Below are 21,335 nucleotides of genomic sequence, written 5' to 3'. Positions count from 1 at the left end.
GAGGATTAAGGTTATGATTAGCCCTGGAAAAACTACATAATTTTTATGCAAATTTGGCAAATTGAGTTGGTTTTCCCCATAGTCTTGTAAATGAAAAAGACATTTCAGAAAAATTGCAGTTCTATAGAAATTCTATGATTTTGTATCCTATTCTTTAAAACTTAATAGAAAATTAATCTGATTGAAATGAACCTGACTGAAAGGTATACAGGGACTGTAGGTAAAAGGTTCATTTGAACAGGAAGACATCTGTATGGGCAGCACCAATCCCTTAGATACTTAGGAGTCGGGGCTCTATTAATTTCTAGTGTAGGAACTAAATTATAAAGTTACTGAACAGAGAGAGAATTTATCTCTGCTAATGGCCATTGAAAGATCCTTTTTTTCCTAAAGCTCAAACGATGTAGAATTCTAATATGAGGAAGCTTGAAGATGTTTCAGGAATTAAATAAAATACACCTTCCATTTTTTCCCCCCTCTAAATGATAACTCAGGTAGTTCAGTTTGTCATACATGGTAATGTGAGAGATAGATTGTGATAAAATGAACAGATCTATAGCCTACAATTGAGATCAGCGCTCTTCTCCCACTGAAAAGAACCAGAAGGTTTTGTGCCACAGAGCTGGACGGAGCGGAGAGCCTTCCCTCTAACTTCTCTCAGGCAAAAAGCAGGTTTTTTAAAGCACTGTATATAATATATTGTGGCTTGTGATTGTGGTAGGGAGATGACATAGCTGTCACGCTCAAACACGTAACGATTCTTTCCTGCTGCTGAGGAAGCTGGACATAAGCTTTTAACGGGGATTTTCTTTTGTCAGAGCTATGCTTTAATGTGGACCGTGGTTTGAAATGGACTGTTTTCAGCTGCACCACTGAACAGATGTGGAAAAATTCTTTGATGAAAAAATTTTACCCGGACGTCACTATAGGAGATTCTTAGCCGAGCGTTCTGTAATTTGGAGAAAGAGCCAAGTATGTGGCGGCTATTGGCAAAACTGCCTACAGCACTTCAGTATGGGTATTTGGGTATTACAGTAATGAGCACTGCGCGGTCCCGTTGCCAGCCGCGTTCTGGTCCGACCGTACCGGTCGAGAGTGGGGACCGCGCACCAAGGCCGAGAGCAGCGACCTACGGACTGGGCGAGTTGGCCACGCGCACAGGTTTTCCTTTGCGTGTGTGTGCGCGTGTGTTAGGTTGAATAACCTGAAGATAAAAGCCCCACGAGTTGTTAAGGAAGAGCTGTCACTGGTGGGGATGCCAGTGCATTACTCTGAATTTTGAAGATTGGCAGCCTTTGGGCACTTTCTGCACTTTTTAACTAAGGCGGGAGTCCGAGCCTGACCCCGATTGCTGTCTCAGCAGCGGGCTGCCTGTTAAAAGCAGAGGGTATAATCGGGGGTGTGTGTGTGTGTGTAAAAGTGTGTAAGTGTAAATGTAAATCGGTGCCTCCCCGCCTTCTGGAGCGAGTCCTGCTCTCTCGCTCCCCGGAGTGGGCTGCCGGGGCGCTGAGGGCCGCCTCCTCCCCACAACATGGCGCCGCCTCCTCTTCCTCCTCCTTCTCCGTTTGACCCTCCTCCCGGTCCCCTCCGTTTTGGTTCCGGGGCAGCGAGTTCTTCCTGCGGGCGGGGCGGCGCAGGCTCGGGGCGGTGCAGGCTCGGCCCCGCTCGCGGCCCCGCGGCCCGCCGCAGCATGTGAGCCCGGCGGGGCGGGGATGCTCTGGCTGCTCTGCGGCCCCTCCCGCGCCATGGAGAGCCAGGCGCTGGTCATCCGGATCAAGATCCCCGACGGCGGGGCCGTCGACTGGACCGTTCACTCGGCGCCTCAGCTCCTCTTCAGGGACGTGCTGGTGAGTCCCAGCGGGGGCGGCAGGCCCGGGACGACCCCCTCCCGCGGCCCGGGAGGCGAGGGTGGGCCGGGGACCGGCCGGCAGGTCGCGGCGCTCCGGCCGGGGCGCGGGGTCCGCGGTGCGTGAGCGCCGACCGGTCACCCAGGTCGGGTGGGAAAAGTGATAACAAAAAAAACCCTGAAAAGTGTTTTACAGGGATGGGCTTTTTTGCTGCCCCGTGTCTGTAGCTGAAAGTTTTTAATGAGAAAGTGGTTCTGGTAGAGACTGACAAAAATCAGGGGCCTGGGGCAGCGTCTGTGTGTCGTCCCCCCCCGCCTTAGGGGCGGTGGTGCGGGTGCGGCAGTACGGGGGGTTGCTCTCGGGGGCACAGAAGGATTTGCTTACGGTGCAGTGGTCCCAGGCCCTCTGGAGCGTTGGTTCCTCCCAGGGGTTAGCAATGGCAGGCGTGCAGCGTCCCCGTGCCCGCGCACCTTGGCGCGATGGAGTGGTTGCAAGGCATCGCTTCAGAGTGATATAAAGAGTTATCTTTTGGAAATTAGTGCCTGCCTGGCTCAGGCATGGGGACTGTGCACTCTGCGCATGGGCTGTAGCCGTCCTCCGTTCGATGGTATTGCCCATTGCCGCACAGTGGATTTGCAGCATCTCCTTTGCCCTGAACTGCCCTCGACCCCTGCCTGCCTTATTTTCTCCCCGTCTGCACATCATGCATACAGGGATCCTCTGTTTGCTCAGACGTGGTAGTGGGTGTTTGTCACACTTATTGGTTCTTCTTTATGGCATCCTTCGCTCAAAGAGAAGTCTAACCCTTGTGTGCAGGTCATACTTATTTTCTTCAGGATGCCCTCATCTTTCCTATGTAATGCATCTCTGCTAGAGACTCTGTGTGCCCCTATTTCTCTAACAAACGCTTCCCATACCACAGGTCATGTGCATATTTAATTTTTTTTGTTGTTATTAATATTGGAGAGAGATTCTGCAGACCTCTTTCAACGTGTTGCATTTTACTGAGAAGACATGTGGGGATTAAGGGGCTGATTTGCTGGAAAACGTTCGATGTTGGGCCCATAGAAGATTGCAGAGGTAACTGGAGCAGATTGCAGATGTTCCAGGTTTCCTTTTCGCTAATGTTTGGCATTATCCAAGACTTTCTGTAGATGGAGGAGAGGGAGCAGAACTTTTGACAGATCGGTGAGATTTTTGGGAGGAGCAGTTTCCAGTTGGAAATTGCTGTGAGTTTCCAGCAAGCCTGGGAGAACCCACTCTCCCCTTCAAAGACAAGTGGTACAAATCTGAGCCAGATTTATTCCACATTCTGCTTCGTGTTTTCCATTTTTTTCCCACATAAAGTGAGATAATCACTGATGCTTGGGCTATCCATTTGCATTTTAGAATTATTGGAAATTTAAGTTTGGTTGTATTACTCATAAGTAAATAGAGAAATGTTGTCAGGTTGAGGGTGTGGCTTTGCAAAACCATTTTGCATTTTAGTTTTCATCCTTGTTGCTTCAGCATAAAAGCAGCTGGGGGTGTGTGGGCCTTAAACTGGAGCTGTGTAGTCTGTTTAGCAAGTAGGTTGGAAAAAAAGTGCTGGTGAAGCTTAAACTGCGTATGCAGTAGGAACCGGAGCCTATGGTTTACTCTGAGCCTGTGGCCCTACAGGGGTGCTGGCCCTACGGGTGCTCCAGGAGGCTTCATCTGGGGCAGCAGTGAGGTATGGGGACCTGTGTCTGAAGGTAGAGAGGGCTTCAGGCAGCACAGCTGTAACTCAGTGGTCAGACCATATCTTACATGTGAGACTCTGCACCTGCGGTTGCTGTTGAATGAACCTGTGTGTTGAGTTATGATACTGTACTAACAGACAGCATGCCTTTTGGAGCCAGATCTCAAATAAGCAGAAGTATAACAGTACAGCTGTTGAAGTAGCTCTGACAGGCTTTACCTGCATTGATTTGTTAGTTGTGTTGGGGCAAAGTACTGAACTCGAGTCTAGCGAGATACCCGTACCATGCTCTGCTGCAAGGAGTTTAAGTAGTTGCTTCCAGCATGCTGAGCAGAGAGTCTGACAGAGCCCTTGACATCTGAAGTGATCGATGGACAACATGGGACCTTGAGGAGCACCTGAAGCCGTCAACACCTGCAGCAACCTCCAGTCACGTGGAACTGATGCTTCCCGAGAGCTGTAGCCACTCTACGTGTGGAAGAAGTGAATGAGTGAGGGAGGACACGTCAGGCAAATCTTCATCTTGGCACATCTCAGGTTGGTGAGGACTCTGTTTTTCACAGCTAGTATGTTTAGGGAGGCAGTTATGTAGGGGATCTGTCATAGAATAGGCATGACAAATCAAAGTGGATGGACTGTGATATAACAGGTCACGCAGAGCGTTCTTCCTACCACTAGATGGGCAGTTCCCGTGGTCAGCAAGCCTTGAGTTTACTTTGGCAAATCATCCCCACTCAAAGGCCAAGAACTGCAGGCAGGCTTGGCTAATGCAACGCTCGTCTTGTTCTGCATCACTCTTGAAGTCATTGAGAAAAGAGAAGGCTTTTGATTCTTCCCCCTCTGCACGTGATTTTGATGCTCATCTTAGTTGTTTGTTTGTAGTTGTCTAGCAGATGTACTCAACTTATACAAATGTATTTTGCCAGTTATGAGCAGGTTGAGCTTCCTGTTTTATGGCATAGGTGGTAGTTCCTCCAGTCAGCAGGTCATGGTGAAACATGACAGTAGCATACATAGCTAGTTTTCTTACAAAATCCCAGTTTCTGTGGTTGTACTCACATTCAGTGATCACTCATGTTCTTCTGCGATGTGTGTGCAGGAAGCTCTGTACATTGAGGCAGCCACGAAACATTTGGTGATGACCATTGCCTATGCTGTAGGCACTTCTGCCCCAGCCAGGCACAACAGATGAGGTGAGGAGTGTACCCTTATGCCATTGTTTCACTTAGCACACTCTTCACTATGGAGAACTGCACCAGGCAGGTGGCCACACATGCTGTTCACTCTTCTACGCAGTGCAGGTTGAGATCACTGCGTTAACAATATTCTGAGAAGGTGCAGCCGCAGCAGATCGCCTGCGGTTCTCTTCACCCAGCTCCTCTGCAGACGCAGGTCTGTCTCTAGCCATCTGCACACTGAATTATTTCCACCCACTGACAGAAGAATCTGAATGGTTCCTGGGTTGAAACATCCCAGTTGAGTGGAAGCAGATAGACTTCTGCATCAGGTCACATCTGTGTTTGGTGATGATATTTTCAGTTACCTGCTGTTAGGCTATTGCGTTGAGGGTAACGGGGACAGCAGTACCTCTGTCCTAACTGGAAGTGTTGGATTACGTATGGTGAGTTGGTAGGTGATGACACATTTCTCGCCGTCAGTGGAAGTCTGGGATGTGGGAATGATAGGTGTAATGACAGCATTCAGCTGGGAGTGCAGCCGTGCAGTAGTACCATTCGATGATTGTTGTTTTCATGTCAAAACCCCTCTCTTCTGGACTCTGAAACCTTAAGAGAAAAAGGAAGATGTTTAATAAGATCTGAACTGTCTCAAAGCCCCCATTTGCCTAACTGATTGCGTTTCAGGAGGTGTCATCAGAGTATGCACATGCACTTAATTTATCTGATAACTACAGAAATTAAATGAAGTGAGGCTCCGTACACTAAAGCGTGGTAGATCTGGCACCACGTGTGGCTGGGGGGAGCGCTGAAATTGGTGGGGAGGGCAGGATGGGGCCGACCCAGAAGCCAACCGTGTCCTGGGCTGCCCCCAAAGCCACGTGGCCAGCCGGGCGTGGGAGGGGATTCTGCACCTCTGCTCTGGGGAGACCCCCCTGCAGTGCTGCGTCCAGCTCTGGAGCCCTCGGCACAGGAGAGACATGGACCTGCTGGAGCGGGGCCAGAGGAGGCCCCAGCAATGCTCCGAGGGCTGGAACAGCTCTGCTGGGAGGACAGGCTGGGAGAGCTGGGGGGGCTCAGCCTGGAGCAGAGAAGGCTCCGGGGAGACCTTACTGCATCTGCCAGGGCTGAGAGGGGCTGAGGAGAAAGATGGGGGCCCAGCAGGGCCTGTAGCGATAGGACAAGGATGGTTTTAAACTAAAAGAGGGAAGATTTAGACTAGATCTAAGGAAGACATTTTTCCCAAGGAGGGTGATGAAACCCTGGCCCAGGTTGCCCAGAGAGGTGGTGGATGCCCCATCCCTGGACACATCCCAGGCCAGGCTGGATGGGGCTCTGAGCACCCTGCTCTGGTTGGGGATGTCCCTGCTCATGGCAGGGGGGTTGGCCTAGATGGCCTTGAAAGGTCCCTTCCAACCCAAAGCCTTCTGTGATTCTGTGACCCAGTCTGCTGCTGTTCTTCTGCCTTCACTGCAGTTTCCACTCAGGTGGGAGGCAATTACAGAGGGCCTATGTGTTAGGATGTCAGTTAAAGATGGTGTGGAGAATTGAGACCATCCCTACAAAGGTAGATTACTGAACAGTAATAATCCAGTCAGACCTCGCTGTTTCCCTTGTTGTCCATATCTCTCTAAATTGAAGACACAGGAATGCGAGGTATCCCTTTTTTTCTCAGTTCTTACTGTTTGGGGCACAATCAATCTCTGAGTAATTCCCATAGTTTGCCCTGTTTAGGACTGATCCATCTCTCCGTGTGGTGTTGTCCAGAGCACACCAGACTCGAGCCTGCTCCCATCTTGCCTGGACCTGCAGAAGCACGTTTGCTAGCCAGTTCCAAAAACCAGGGGCCTACCTCCAGATGCGTAGCGTCGGTGGGAACTGGGGGCTTGGGAGAGTATTGAATTAGCTCTGTAGTAAGGCTGTTCGTTCTTCTAAAGTAGATCCCATGTTCTGCTTTGTATTAAGAAAGCCCCATAAAAATTATCTTTGAGAACAAGATTTCTTTAAGCATTATTTTTGTTAATTTAGCATCCTGGATGTGCGAACAGCATCGCAAATACAAATGACTGTAGCCGTGCAGGATTTCAGAGAAGAACCTGCGGTAGCAGCTTGGTAGTAGAGTCACCAAATATCCTATCTGTAGCCATAGGACAACCTGTTGGAGTCCAGGGATCTGATAGTGCAACACCGTACACATTAAATGATAAAGCTTTTAAATTTCAACTGCTCTGATTCTGCCTCTTGGAGGAGCCTTTACAGGTACTAACCTATATATTCAAACTGGAAAATCTGATACCTTCAGGTTGGTGCTGGTGCTTGGCCTTGACTCAATAGGTTGGTGCTTGACCTGTGGAAGCGCCATTGCTTTAGATTAGGCATTTTCCTAATTACTTTCCTAAACTGGGTGCTAAGAGCTGTTCTTCATAATGTCACTTTAAATATGTTCTGTGTATATCGGCTTTGCAGACCTGTAAGTTACCACTAAACAGATTTCTTTTAAAGGCACCACTAAATGAATTACAATAAGCTTTCTTTTTTTTTCATCAGGCTGTCTAGATTCATTCGCCCTCGCTGTCACTGGAGTATTTAAGCACTTGGTGTTAATTCAGGATAACTTCATGATGTCATACTGAGATAAAACGGGAGTGAGGGCCATGGTTTCAATATTTATGCTGTTGTTTAAAGGAGTGCTTTCGCGTTTTCTGCTTTCTCACCCAAGAGATAAGTGCTCCACACCTCTTACAGAGCAGATTTGATGGAATTCTTGCTTCAGCTGCCGTTTCCTGATTTTTCTCTTCATTGTTAGAGGCTTTTCAGTGTTGTAAGATAAAATAGAAGCTATCGTGTATGTGAGCCCACTTGGACGGTGTCTAAAAGTCATAGTATTTTATTGCTTGTGATCCCCGTTGTGATAGTGGAAGATCATCATGCATAATCTGTTGAAATGTAGAGTAATCCTGTAAGCTCATGTCACTGAGAGGTCTCCTGAATGTTTGGGCATGGAATTCTTGTGTAGCTGATAATACTATGGTAACAACAGAGTGACGGTGTGATTTTTCCCTGCCTCCCACCTCCTGCAAGGCTAGTTTTGCCTCAAGTGCATCTGTTAAATAGAAGTACAGAAAGTAGACTAGAGCAAAGTTTTTGTGGCTGTAGTAGGATTTTCTTTTGAACTATTTACACCATAACTGTCTTACACAATAGTTCTTAAATTCATGTACTTAGTTATTACTCATCTTAAAGAATCCCAATATTTAGAAAAAGTTATTCTGAATAGGAAAAAAAATATAAAAGAATTTACTATTGCCGTTTCAGTGCTGTTGCAGCTTTGGGAGCCTTAGGGCTATCCTAGCAGACATTTGGGGCTGTCAGAACTGTCTCTGTCTCAGTGGCATCCTCGCACACCTCTTAAATACAGTTTGTAAATACCCCAGAACTGGAGTCCTTTTCTGATAATGATTTTTAAATCCATTTAGTGGAAGCATCTGTGTGCCCACATAAGAACGTTTCACAAGTGGCTTAAATCTGACACAATTAAAGCGTGTTTGCTGAGGAATTTTCAATGTTTAACTAAATTGATTTAGAAATAATTAGTGAACAGCACAGTCTTCTGTTTAGATAAGACTTTAATTTCTTGTTAGGGACAGAGGGTACAGCTTGGCTGGCTTTTGGCAGAGGACTAGCAGAGCTGTCAAACCCTGTAGAAATGTTTAAATGAAAGAATTTATGTTAATGTGGCAATGTTTGGGTTTTGTTTTGTTGGGGGTTTTTTTTCCTTTTTTGGCTCCACAAATTTTTAGCCTACGTCATTAGATAAGCTGTATTGCACATCTTTTGTCTTTTTATATACAATTAATAGCTTAAATTATGTACTATTGAGTTATTTTAGCATCTAAATGAAAAGACAACATGACAAAATTTTAGAAATACTGTGTGCTTCGGTTAGCTCTGTGGAAATCTTTAGGCTGCTTTTGCTGCTTTCTCATTGTGTTAATTGTGTCTTTTTGACATTGTACACAACGTTTAATTTCCTGGGTTTAGACTAAACAAAAAACCAGAGAACACAGAAGTGACAGGACGGTGATCACTGAAGCTTTGATATGGGGGGGTGCTTAGCACCCCAAGATGCTCACAGTGTACGTACTACAGTAAATATTGTTGTTCATTAATTTCTAATCACTTTGTGACACTGTCAGTGGCGAGGTTGTCTGACATGAAAAATCAGTCAGCAGGAAGGAAAAAACCATGCTGTGCATTTATGCTGTGCCCTGACATGACATATTGCAGCCTTGCAAAGGCTGACAACAGCACAAACAGGATGACTTCAGCCTGAGCAGATATTTTTCACTGAATTTTGAGTGAATGCCGTATGTAAAGGCTAAAAAAACAAATTTAAAAAACCTCAGCTCTCCTCCTCTCGGTTTAGTTGTACAGGAGAGGCTTGTATTAGCATAAAAATGCTTTTAAAGTTTTGAAACACTTGGAAACGTTCAGTGTGTTTTGTGATGGGCTTGTGTGTGTGACACTCACATCCCCCTTAAGAAAGGGATTGCGTGGCATCATCATAACGCCGAGGCTGAAGCTTGCCTTCTAGGTTAGTACCTCCGCTGCTTGAGGTATTTCAACCAGGGCAGCCAGCATATTTGAATCTTTCTCCCAAGTTTTGAAAAAGTTTAAATTCCAATTAAGAGTGACAAAGAGCCCTCCAAACTTTCCGGCTCGCGTGGCGTGGAGAGCATCTTGAGACGCAGCAAGGCAGCTCGGCACAGCTGCTCGGTCCTGCCGCTTCTCCGGGCAGTTGTGGAGTGAAAGCAACAAAAATGCATTGTTTCACAGCTATCGTTTGAATTCACGACGGCAACCCCAGACCCATCCAGAGCTGTTTATTACCCTGTTGTTCCTGGGCTGCAGGCAGGACGGGAGATGGAGCCGTGTGATGTGGGAGGGAGAACCACATCACATCACCACTACCACCAGCCTTACGGGGGCAGGGAGGACCAAGGCAGTTGTTCCGAGGTGGAGAGAAGGAATCAAGGCGATGTAAGCAGAAGGACTGAGAGAGAGAATGTGCTTTCTTAAGTAAAAAGCCATTCATAAACCTCTGTTTTTATGACTTGCCTCGATGAGTTAGATGTAAACTTTTCTATACCTACAGGCAAAATCGCTTCTTTAAACAGCAAGAACGGACAACACTGACTCGTTTGCAATTATGATTGAGTTATTTAAAAAGAAAACGGTTTTCCTCAAGGTAGCTTGGAGAGGAAGGAGAAGAGCACCATGATTTGTACTGATTTGTGTTGTGTGCTAAAAAGTTTGTAATTTTGGGGCAGTGGTGAGTAGCAGGACTTTAAGCCTTCTGCCTGCAGCTGGGGACCAGTTAAGGTGATTTACTCTAAATTGTCTCAGGCATTTCCAATTTCATATATAGCTAATTCTTCTTTATGTTTTAGGATGTCATTGGTCAAGTTTTGCCAGATGCAACAACAACAGCATTTGAGTGTAAGTATGACTTGTATAAACTGTTTCCTTTGTCACATTATAGGGCTGTCATTTTTTAAATAAATAATGTTTACGTTCATTATATGTTACAGTTAAATATTTATGCATTAATGCAAGTTTAATGATGATACTGAACTAAGCAATATTTTATTATTTAATCACATCTTGAATGAGCATATTTCTACAATATAGCTTTAATTACCAGCATGACCTTACCATGCTCTTACTCCTCTTTGCAATTCTATTGCTTGTATTAAATGAAAAGTATAAAGTACCTGTAGGTCTAAGTTTAAATTTTTAATCCTGCATTGGAAGAAACTAAAAGTGCAGCTGCTTTTACAGAAATACAGTACAACATAGAGATTTTGTACCAAGTATAGCAGCGTTAGAAATGAGTGTTTCCTTTCACTGGAACAAACGTCTGTGTTTTGCTAGAAGGACTGCGGTGGGTTTAGTTTTCTTTTTTCCTTCTGCTGGGCTCAAGCTAAATGCACCATCTTCTCTGTCTCCTGTGCGAGAGCAGGAGTGTGGGTAGTTACTCAGCTTCAGCTCCTGGAGGAGGTATGAGAGCTGCAGGAAAATGCTGCCTGGTTAGGCTTGGGCAGTAGTAATATCTGCTAAAAGGGCGTGTGGGTCTGGTTGAGGGGCTGGGAAAAATAGTTTCTGTGTAGGGTCTGAGGAAGCTGGAGGTTGGGGTTGTCCATAACGGCACTTGCACCTCGTGAAGGTGGTTGTGTTATGCTTCTGCCAAGTTAGGAATGCTCTCGCTGAGTACGTTAGTGCAGATTTAGAGCTGTATCTGTTAATAGCTATTTCAGCTCTATTCTTTGAACCCTGTTTATTTTCATTTTTGGAGGGATTCTTGGGGGGTTGTCCTATCTGGAGAGCAATAAGCTGCAAAGGGGAGTCAAACGTCTGTGTCTTAGGGGATAAGATCTGGAGCTAGAGTTTTCTTCCAAGTTCAGAGGGCTCCTGCTATTCCCTTTTAATGCTCATTGTATTTTATTTTTCCTGTGTAACTCTCTGTTTTCCTTTGATAGAGGTGAAATAGCAAGAAGGAGCTGGAGGGGGTTAGAAGTGTTACATGAGTAAGGTAGTGATGCTGAAGGTGAGAGAGCAGATAAAAGAAGATAGGGCCTTGCGTTCTTATTAGCATTTCTCCCCTTTTTAGACCTTTATGGATAATTGTGTAGATAATCAAAGGAAATATTGTTTTATGGTCCTTCAAGTACTATTTAGTGCTTTTTATTTTTCTCTTCTTATGTTTGTATTTTCTTCTCCTAAACCACCAGAAACATAAGAATGGAGATTATAAGTTATTTTTCCGTAGCCTCAACACTACTACTGCCCTGCTTTTTAAAACAAGACTTTTTAAAGAGACCTGAGCAAAACCAGGCTCCAGACCTTGTCTTTTTTTATGATTTGTTAATATTTTTTTATATACCTCCCACATCACACATTAGCTTTGTTTGAACTTCATGCACCAGTAGCAGTCGCTGCAATCAGGGCACTAGCCCATATTAATGGTACCATGTGTAGAACTTTCCTGGAAATACTTATTTCGTTGTGTCTTCTAACATCTGCTTCTGTGCTTTCAGTTCATGTCTCTAGTCTGTCATTTACATCTGCACAAAACCATTTCCCCTGCCATTTAACTGGCATCTAAAATATGTTATGTATATTGATGCGTGATTTTTCTGGTTACTTTTTCCATATCAAATGCCTAGATTTTTACCGGCTCAAGCTCTGTTCTCACCTGCTTCATTGCTTCTTCAGATGTGGATAATTGCCATCCAGTGCAGGCTCCTCTACTGTTTGTTTAGTTATTGTTATCTACAGCGTACCATCCGTTGGGGCTCCTACCTGGGGCTGCACTTCTCCTACTGTTGGACCTTTATGTGGATTTCACCATTGTATTACACATCGCTACAAATAAAATCACTAACAACATATGGCCTGTTATGATCCTTTCATCCAAACTCTGCCATTTTGTATATTTGTGACACACTGCAGATTTTGTGAAGATTGCTTCATAATATTTGTTTACCATCTGCTGCACTCTATTTGGTATCTTGTGAGGATTTCTTCCTCCATTTTAAGTGACATTAGCGAAATCCAGCCAGTACGTAGGATTTTTTGGTTCTACTTTTGCTTCCCTAATGTGCTGGAAAATCATATTGCTGTGCTCTAGGCAAGTAGAGAAGCCTGGAAATCTTTCTGAACCCATGTGTCATATCTAGCTGTTTTTTAGGCTGTGCCCGCTTAAATGTCATGGTAGGATGGCAAAGGATCTCTGCACAGATACGAGAAATATATTTTTTTCTGGTTTTTCTCTTTACAAGCATTTCCTGGCTATTTTAGATTTGGCTTTTTTAATGCCAGGTAACATTTTCTGCCTTTTCATCAACATGTTTTTAATTTATTCTCTTTGTACCACCATCGGGAATTCTGCAGTTCTGAGAACTTTGGAATTAATTTCTTAATAGTTTGAAATGAATAATGTGTGATTTTTTTAATTTTTTTTTTTTAATAAACATTTTGCAAGTGGACTTCAAGAGTTTTCCAGGGTTTTTTTTTTCTTTTTTTTGGTTGTCCCAGCTCAGTTTGGTCCCTCAAGCCAGGCCTGCTTAACCGCTTTTATCTCCGTATATTCGTCTCTGCCAGGTTTCCCCTCTTCTGCATTTTCCTCTGATCCCTTCTTGTTGATGCATGGTGTTCATTGTGTTCACTATTCCAGCAGCTGCTTCTTCAGCCTTTCTTATTCCGTCACACACTGCGACTGGGACTTGGGTTTCGGCCAGGTAGCAGTTTTACAACTCCTCCTCCTTTCTGCCTAAAATGTTTCCAGGCCAGGAAGCATTCGGTTTCAACTCGCTAACTCTTCTTCATCTTTCCATCATTCGTGGCTCGCTGCAGGCTGGTAACCCTAGCAAGTAGCTTTAGCAATCTGGCAATTCACCAGTTAAACTTCCATGAGACAAGGCTCTTGTAGGACTTTGTTGTGCTGTCTAGTTCCTCTTCCAGCGTTCATGTTTTCAGTGTCTCGTAGCTCTCTTCCAATACATCTTCAAAGTATAATTCTAAGGTTTTTATGCTCTTTTCCCGCCCCCCCCCGGTCTCTTCTTGTTTTGCTCTCTTTCCTGCGTTGTTTTGCTCTTTTTCATTATAGCCCCAGAATTATCTGCTAGGTTTTCAGAGGCAAAATTAACAAAGTCCTTTTCTTGGGTAATTTTAATTTGTTGGCTCAGATTTGTTGCCAGATTCTTTGCAGAACTAGGAGCAAGCCTGGGTTTCCATCCAGGGACGTAATGGCACTTTTTTATGTTGATATAATACGTAGGGGCCGTGGTTGTAGAGAGCATGTGTATCGGAGCATGCCTACAGATGCGGGGACAGACAGACAGACTGCCCCAGCCTCTGCTTGCATCCCAAGCTGCTCAGGAGCAAATCTGACCAAATCTGAGGAGTAAATGCACTCGCTCAATCTCCGTCTCCTCACTCTTTGGTATTTAACAGGTGTTTGAAATACGGTGCGTATGTTGCTCCTTGATTTCCTGGTGCAGGGTGCTTTTCCTTTGTAACCGTACGGCTTTCTGACCGGCTTGCTCGCAACTTGGAGCGCGAGCAGAATTGTTCTGGTCTGTCCGTCCTCGTGTGCGTGGATGCGTCCTGACACACTGAGCCCCGGCAGCTTTTGGGAACAGGTGGGTGTCTTGGGCCTCTTAGATATCCCAACTCAAATGGGCCCCGCATGCTTGAGATTCCTCACAACGGATGTTTTCTGGCCAAAAAGGCACGTGAATTTGTCAGCCATTCTTTGGTATCAGTTGGATGTTTTGTTGTTGTTTTATTTTCAAAGAGCTCCCTGTCCAAAGGGGAAAAACAAATGTAAAACTGGGCTATACACCAGTGTGCTTTGGTTTTTTAGGTTTTTTTAATAAGTATCTAAGAAAGATATTTAAATTGCAGCAGGCAAAAATTGGAGACAGATCATTAACCCCTCCTTTCTCCCCCAAAGCTACAGCAATAAAAAGAAATTAACATTTGGTAACTGGCTTGGAGGGGAGGGTCTGTTCCGTTCATCTGGCGACCGGTGCGGCTCTCCCATCGGTGAAGGCGCCCGAGCTTTCCGCGAGGGCCGGGGCAGGAGGGGACGGGGTGGCCACCGCTCCTGTCGGAGTGGAGGCACCGCACGGGGCGTCTCGGCAACTGCGGCTGTGACACCGGAGCGTGTTGTTGCACCAGCTGCTGCTAATGGCGGGGATTGAGCCCCCTGGTAAACCTGCACCTGCTGAATCCTGCCATATGTCTTTGGAAAGCCTATTCCTCCTTCAGATCTTCGTATTAATAACTCTTTCTGAACGCCTTGCTCTGCTGGAGCCTTTCCCAGTCTCGCTCCCTCTCCTCTGGTTCTGTTCTGACAGCAGCCTCTTGCCTTAGGCCCAGAGCGCGTCGTCGCCAAACCGCGACTGCCTGGTAGTGCTGCTCGTGCCTCCTTCACCCCCAGCTGCCCTGGAACAGGGACACCGGCCGCTGCCGCTTCCGCACAAACTCCCGTCTCCGTCTAAACCTCTCTGTAGAAACACTGCGGGTTCGTGGCCGCTTCTAAATCGCGGTTTTTAAGGCAGCGTCGCGAAGAAGCAGAGGTGCCCGTGCTTTTGTCACGGGGCAGAGGGGCGGGAGGAACTTGAGGCAGGGCGGGTGAGCGGAGGTAGGGTTGACGGTAAGACCAGAAGGTTTTAGTGGGAGGAAAATTTAATCATTATTTTTTTAAAATTTCTAGTAATTCCAATGAAAGAAACTGCCACAACTTAGCTCCCTCTGGGAGGATGGGAGCGCACTCAGAGATTTTACTGTCTGTTTGCTGCGTCGGAAGGATACCGTGATGGGTTTCAGCAGGGGTTATTACAGCGTGTGTAAGGTGCTCGGCTTCTGGAGAGGTTCTGGCAGTAAAAGAGCTGTTGTGAGCAGTTCTGAGCACTTTGTTCATGCCTCCTTTCTAGATGTAATTGTAGTCTTTGTTAATTAGTGTTTGCAGTCATTGTATGTTGTTATTCAGAGTACATGGTTACCTGTGTCGTTGGCTTATAGAGTCTTCATGTTTTTATTTGCTTCTAAAAGCCCAGGTAAAAACGTATTAAAATTGTAAATATCCTTCTTCCATTGTTCATGAATGTATTTCTTTGTTAGATGAAGATGAGGATGGCGATCGGATTACTGTTAGAAGCGATGAAGAAATGAAAGCCATGCTGTCCTATGTAGGTATAGTATAACAAATGCTGATATTTTCTGTGTTCTTCGGTGTCTGTTTGTGTATTTTTGCTTGTATCAAAGCGTTGGTATAAGCTGCAGTGTTCACAGTACAATATTCCACTATTAAGTGTAGGTGTTTAAAAACTGTATCACATGAGATACATGGGCAAGCTTGACTTTTAAAAAAAAAAAAAGGGACTTGTACACTTACTGATCATATCATAAACATTAAGAATAATGCATCTTAATGACTTTTGCATTAGGTATAGTGCAGGCTAAATGGACTATCAATTTCTTGTATTTTTTATGCAGTACTTAAAGTAACGGCTCATTAAAAATGAACCCCTGGGCTCTAAAAATTTTTCAAAATCTACTTTCATCTGGAGACTGTTTCACCCCTCCTAACAGAAGAGTTTCATTGTAGCTGCAGGCTCAATATTCATAGAGGATTTAAAGACGTATTTTCTGTTTTTTAATATAAGATATATGTGTGTCTGTGTGTGCCTTTGTATACATAGATTTGTGTAGAATCTCTATCTAGACACCTATAAATGTAAAATCTGTCTACAGAAATAAAGTACGCAGTTACTTATTGAAACAAAATAATTTTGAATATAGTTGCAGTGTATCTTTCATGCTGCAGATGTAAGTGGAAAAAAACCCATTTAACATTTCCCTTCAAATTAAATTGATAACCAAGAAAATAACAAATGGGTATTTTCTGTCTAAGCCGGGTGGAATGCTAGTTCCTTATAAAGTGCTCTTCTCGCTGTGCTGGTGCCTTAACTCTGAACACACCACGAACAAGCCCTGTCTAGTGCTGTTCATAGGTGGTTTTGGTGGGACTTAATGACTTGGTTCAGTGTAGTCCTCCTCACCAGTTCCCTGTCGCAGAGGAAGCAGAGCAGAGACATGCTTGGATCCTCTATGTCTTGCTTGAGTCTCTGCTTAATGGGTTGCTTTTGGGCACGTGTTCTCTAGCATTTGACAAAACCCGTGTAGTTTCGTTGTGAACTTAGCACAAACGATCCATGTTTCAGTGCCTCTGTGCTCGGCCCCAGGGAGGTCGCACCTCGAATCCTGTGTTCAGTGTTGGGCCCCTCACGACAAGAAGGACGTTGAGGTGCTGGAGTGTGTCCAGAGAAGGGCAATGGAGCTGGGGAGGGGTCTGGAGCACAAGTCTGATGGGGAGCGGCTGAGGGAACTGGGGGTGTTCAGGCTGGAGAAGAGGAGGCTGAGGGGAGCCCTCATCGCTCTCTGCAACTGCCTGAAAGGGGGTTGTGGCGACGAGGGTGTTGGTCTCTTCTCCCAAGTAACCAGCAACAGGACAAGAGGAAATGGCCTCAAGTTGCGCCAGGGAAGGTTTAGATAGGATATTAGGAAAAATTTCTGTACTGAGAGAGTGGTCAAGCATTGGCACAGGCTGCCCAGGGAGGTGGTGGAGTCACCATCTCTGGAAGTGTTCAAAAAACATGTGGATGTGGCGCTTCAGAACATGGTTTAGGGGACATGGCGGTGCTAGATTAATGGTTGGGCTTGATGATCTTGAAGGTCCTTTCCAACCTTTGTGATTCTGTGAAGAGATCTCATGTTTTCTAGGCTTCCACAGTGAAATTCTGATCCTCTTGATGCCTGCAGAGATTGTACTGTTTCTTGTCTTGCAAAGGCTGGGATGCACGTTCGTTTACTGGAAGTCTGTTAGCAGACCCTGGTTCAAAGAGACGTCAGTCATTGCCTGTGACTTAGTCCTGGGGTGGAAGAAGTGCAGGTTCCAGATGCTGGAGGTTGATCTCTGCGAAACGCTTTCAAGGGATTTATTAAATAAGCCCCTTTTATGTGCAGTTTTCTTTCCAGAGGAGGTGAAACCATTGTATTACAAGTTTGATATTGAAGAGAGTAAGACAGTTGTGTGAAATGAAGAAGCAAAAATCTTGCAGTCGACGGGGTTTTGTGCTTGTTTGAGGGGTTTTTTTGTTTTGTCTCATACAACTAGATCACTGGTGATGCTTCCCCACTGGACTTCCTTGTGTTTCTTGACTATTATTTTTTTTCTTCTAAACTGTCTGCCATTTTTGCTGTTAAACTGAAAAACTTGAATTTTCCGTGGCACAGTCTTACGATTAATCATGCCTTTGTAAGGTCATCTTCTTGCTATGCTTCCAAGCTTACTGTTAAAGTTTCAGTACATTAGAGTTATGATTGCTCAACTCTCTGCTTTCCCTTAAAAATTATGGGATGTCTGTAAATGACTTCTTTCCGCTTCAGCAGCTTTTCTTCTCTGAAAATTTTCCCTTCAGTTTTAAACTTGTTTTCTATTTGTGTTGCATTGATGGTTTAACTTTCTAACATCGTCTAGGTGTCATTTTGGGGTATGTTTATAAGACAACAAATGTTCTTAGCCTACGGGAGAAGGAATGAATCTATTGTAATCTTGAAGAAATACCGGGGAAGAAAAATACTCATTTTTGAGTATTTTGAGGCCTGCAACAAATATTTGGAGGATTGAACAGCTGCTAAAATATTTCCAGCAATTTTGACATGGTGCAGTTTGCCTCCAGTTCTGCTAATATTCTTCAAAGCAAAAGTGAAGGGTTTTCTTTCAGTTTAAGAACAAAAAAAATAATTCCCTGAGAATACAGATCTGTTTTGTGCAGGTATGACACTATAATTGGGGAATATGTTTTGAATTTTACATGACCTCTTATCTTTAGGTTCTTTGATTTCATGCAGTTCTGGAATTATTTGAGAGTATGCAAAAAAATTTTGCATTATGCCTATGTAAATATTGTGGAATGGTAAGTAAAATTATTTTTCTGTTGTGCACTGCAGTTAATTAAAGACAGACATTGAGTAGCAGTGGAGTTGCACTTTAGCTGTTGTCTTGTATCAGTATAAAAAGGCAGTAATTTTTTTGACAGCCACTGATTGGAAAGTTGCTTGCAGCTTTCTGAAAGCAAGGGGTACATGCTCTGGATCAATAACTGGCAAATTTTCCATTAAAAAGAATACCTGAACAATGTTCCAAATAGCCACTGGCATCTTAATTTTCCATGGAAACCTCAAATGCTCATGTGTGGAGGACAAGTCATTTTCAGACAATTTTTCCAGACTACTTGTTAACAGTTATTGCTGTCCCAAAAGGTTGACAGCTTACATGATTGATATTTCATTTACTTGTCATCACTGTTTGAGTAATGGAGAGGGACGTGGTTTTTTTCTCTCTCTCCCCCTCTGTTTTGGTTTTTTTGGTGTGGGGGTTTTTTTGTAGGAAACAGTCTCATGCATGTTTATTTTAGTTTATTGTTCTAGAGAGTATGTATTGTATGTTTATAGTGTGTGATATATATGTCTCCAGGTCATAGAATGCCACTACTAAAATGGTAATGAGAAAGTTTGTTTTTCTTAAGTGATTTTGGTCCACAGTGGAGCAGGAGATTCTTTCACAGCTCCATAACTATTAGGTACTGGTGACACATTTTTATGAAGGGATATGGGGATGTGGGAGAGGATTTGCCATGTCATTCATGATACAAAATAAGTCTGGGGGGTAGTCCTGACTCCTGAAGAACTTCTTGACCATTTCAAAAGAGTGGGCTTCTGTAGTTAATAGCTTTGCTCTGTGTAAGCACAGGATAATGATGCGTTACACGGTTATTGTAGGTGTAGATTTATATGTTTGTACGCTAGGATGAATGAGATGCTCCCCTCAAAAATCTTGCGGCGATATTTTAATGGGGGAAATGCTTTTAGCAGCAGACATCGTACGAGATGTACACACAGGCGACGGGGCTGGACGGATCCATAAACCCTCATCAGTTTTCTTCATAACAATTTTTTTCACAAAAAGGAAACTTCTTCCTGTGTCTTGAAATGAATGTGAAAGAGAAGCACTAAACTTTCGCATATAAATTGACTTTGTCCACCTAACATTTGCTTACTATAGTTCACATCTTTAATCCCATTTTAAGAGGAAAGAAAAATGTTTTGTAACATCAGGTAGCTAATAAACTTTTGTCTCTTTTAAGTTGCATAAGTAGAAAATGCTTGCGTTATGGGAAACCATTGGCCTGAGTGAAATACATGTGTTTGATTCCATGGAGACCTATAATTTTTTTCCTTGTTGACATCTATTCTTGCCAGTTTGAGTAATAGTATCACAAAACGCTGGTAACAGTGACATGCTGAAGTCTTAGACCACACTCGGCTGGTGAGAATTAGCATGAAAGTCAGTGGAGCTACACTGATTTATGCCATGAAGATCTGGCCCACAGCCAGCGTGTTTGCTTCAAAGACGTTCGGCGATTTGCAAAAGGAACGTGCTTTGTGATGTGCTTTCAATATTTAACACATCGTGATGAGAGATGTGCGGGTTATAGACAGTAAACTCACAGCAAGGTCTGTCTCCTGCCCTGGGATTGTCTGGTCGTAATGTTAAACGTCCTGTCTGGTGAGTGTTCGCCCCTCCTCAGGAGGGAGGGTCAATTAAAAAAGGCTAATAAAGATTTCAATTTATGTAATCCAAATGTTTATTTCTTCATTTAAGGCCGCTCTTCATCCTCATGCCACTTCCCAGGCTTCCTCATTCCACGTTACATATGTTCTGGCTTTTGGGATTTTGATGTTCTCAGATACTTTTGCATCCCTTTTTGTCCATTCTTAGCCTTTCTTTAGCAATAACCTTCCCCCCTGGATCAGTCCTAGCAGCTCCTGTGGAGTCCAGGTGCCGTGGTCCAAAGTCTCAGTATGTTTGCAGTGGCTTTCTGGTAACACTTTTGCATACCCTACTGTGCATTAAATTTGTACGCTAAGGGAACGCACGACATCTCCGCTTACGTGGGATGTGGCCCCAACTGCCCTGACTGCGCTTCATCACTGCAAATTCTTGGATAGTTTCCAGATTCTTTTCTCCCTTGGAGTTTTCCTAATTGCACGGTTTTTGACTATATTTACAGCTTTTCTTTGTTTCCACATTTGACTGGTTTTCCTGGCTTCTCCAGGTGTGGCAGCTGCTGTTTTTGCTGTAAATGTTTCATTTGCTCAGTCTTTTGAAGCATTCCCAGGTTTCAGGTGGGCCTGAAATTTGTGGAGTTGAGCCAATAATAGATCCCTGTGCCGGAGTCAGTACCGTGCTGGGGCTGGCAGCCTCTTGCTTATGTTCCTCCCGTGCTGCTTTGCTGAGTGAAAGCGTTCTAAAGGCTGATATGTACTACAGCAATTTAAAAAAAAAAAAAAAAAAAAAATTCATTGAATCGAACAATCCGTAAGTGTTCTTACTACTATTCGTACATTACTGAGTAATCTCTTTCTTTAATCTCTTTGCAGTATTACTCCACTGTAATGGAACAGCAAGTAAATGGACAGTTAATAGAGCCTCTACAGATATATCCAAGAGGTAATGCTTAACAAATTCTAATCAACAATGATGATATCAGTAAACTGTTTCATCAACAGTTATGTTTTTGGGAGGTTTAAATGCACATAACATGATGTTTACCTCTTAATTTGGATAGAAGAATTCATTATTGTGGGGAGCGTAGTGAAAACTACATTTATTGCATATAAAATAGCTAATTTACTGGAGTAAATTAAACTAACAAGATTCAGTTTGCATAGTACATATTTATGTACATTTAAAAAACTAATTGGTTGAATTCATTGTATTGAAACCAAAGCAGATGAATAACTTAAGTTTTGGATACTTATGAAAATTTGGATTTGTTAAGATTTTTTTAATATCGTTAATCAGTCTGACAGACTTGGGGAACGTGACTGTCATTGTTCATTTTGAAAATGGGAACATGTCTGTCACAGAAGCTCTATCTGTGACATTTTATTTGAGAT

The 21,335-nt window shown here is 44.0% G+C and overlaps 1 protein-coding gene across 2 annotated transcripts in view; it reads left to right on the top strand.

Moving 5' to 3' along the window:
• The first annotated feature begins 1,646 nt into the window (after positions 1–1,646).
• Positions 1,647–21,335, top strand: part of MAP2K5 (mitogen-activated protein kinase kinase 5) — a 139,816-nt gene continuing 120,127 nt past the window's right edge. For both annotated transcript variants that reach the window (XM_082005337.1, XM_082005336.1), the window contains exons 1-4: positions 1,647–1,847; positions 10,193–10,241; positions 15,432–15,499; positions 20,817–20,886. In XM_082005337.1, the coding sequence (XP_081861463.1) occupies positions 1,713–1,847; positions 10,193–10,241; positions 15,432–15,499; positions 20,817–20,886 (322 nt within the window). In that variant the 5' untranslated portion in view covers positions 1,647–1,712. The remainder of the gene's footprint in view (positions 1,848–10,192; positions 10,242–15,431; positions 15,500–20,816; positions 20,887–21,335) is intronic.

This window comes from Phaethon aethereus, assembly GCF_964289735.1.
Source record: "Phaethon aethereus genome assembly, chromosome: 12".
NCBI classification, from domain to species: Eukaryota; Metazoa; Chordata; class Aves; order Phaethontiformes; family Phaethontidae; genus Phaethon; species Phaethon aethereus.
Note: the sequence above shows the minus strand (reverse complement) of the source record. Positions and strands in the feature narration are given on the sequence as shown.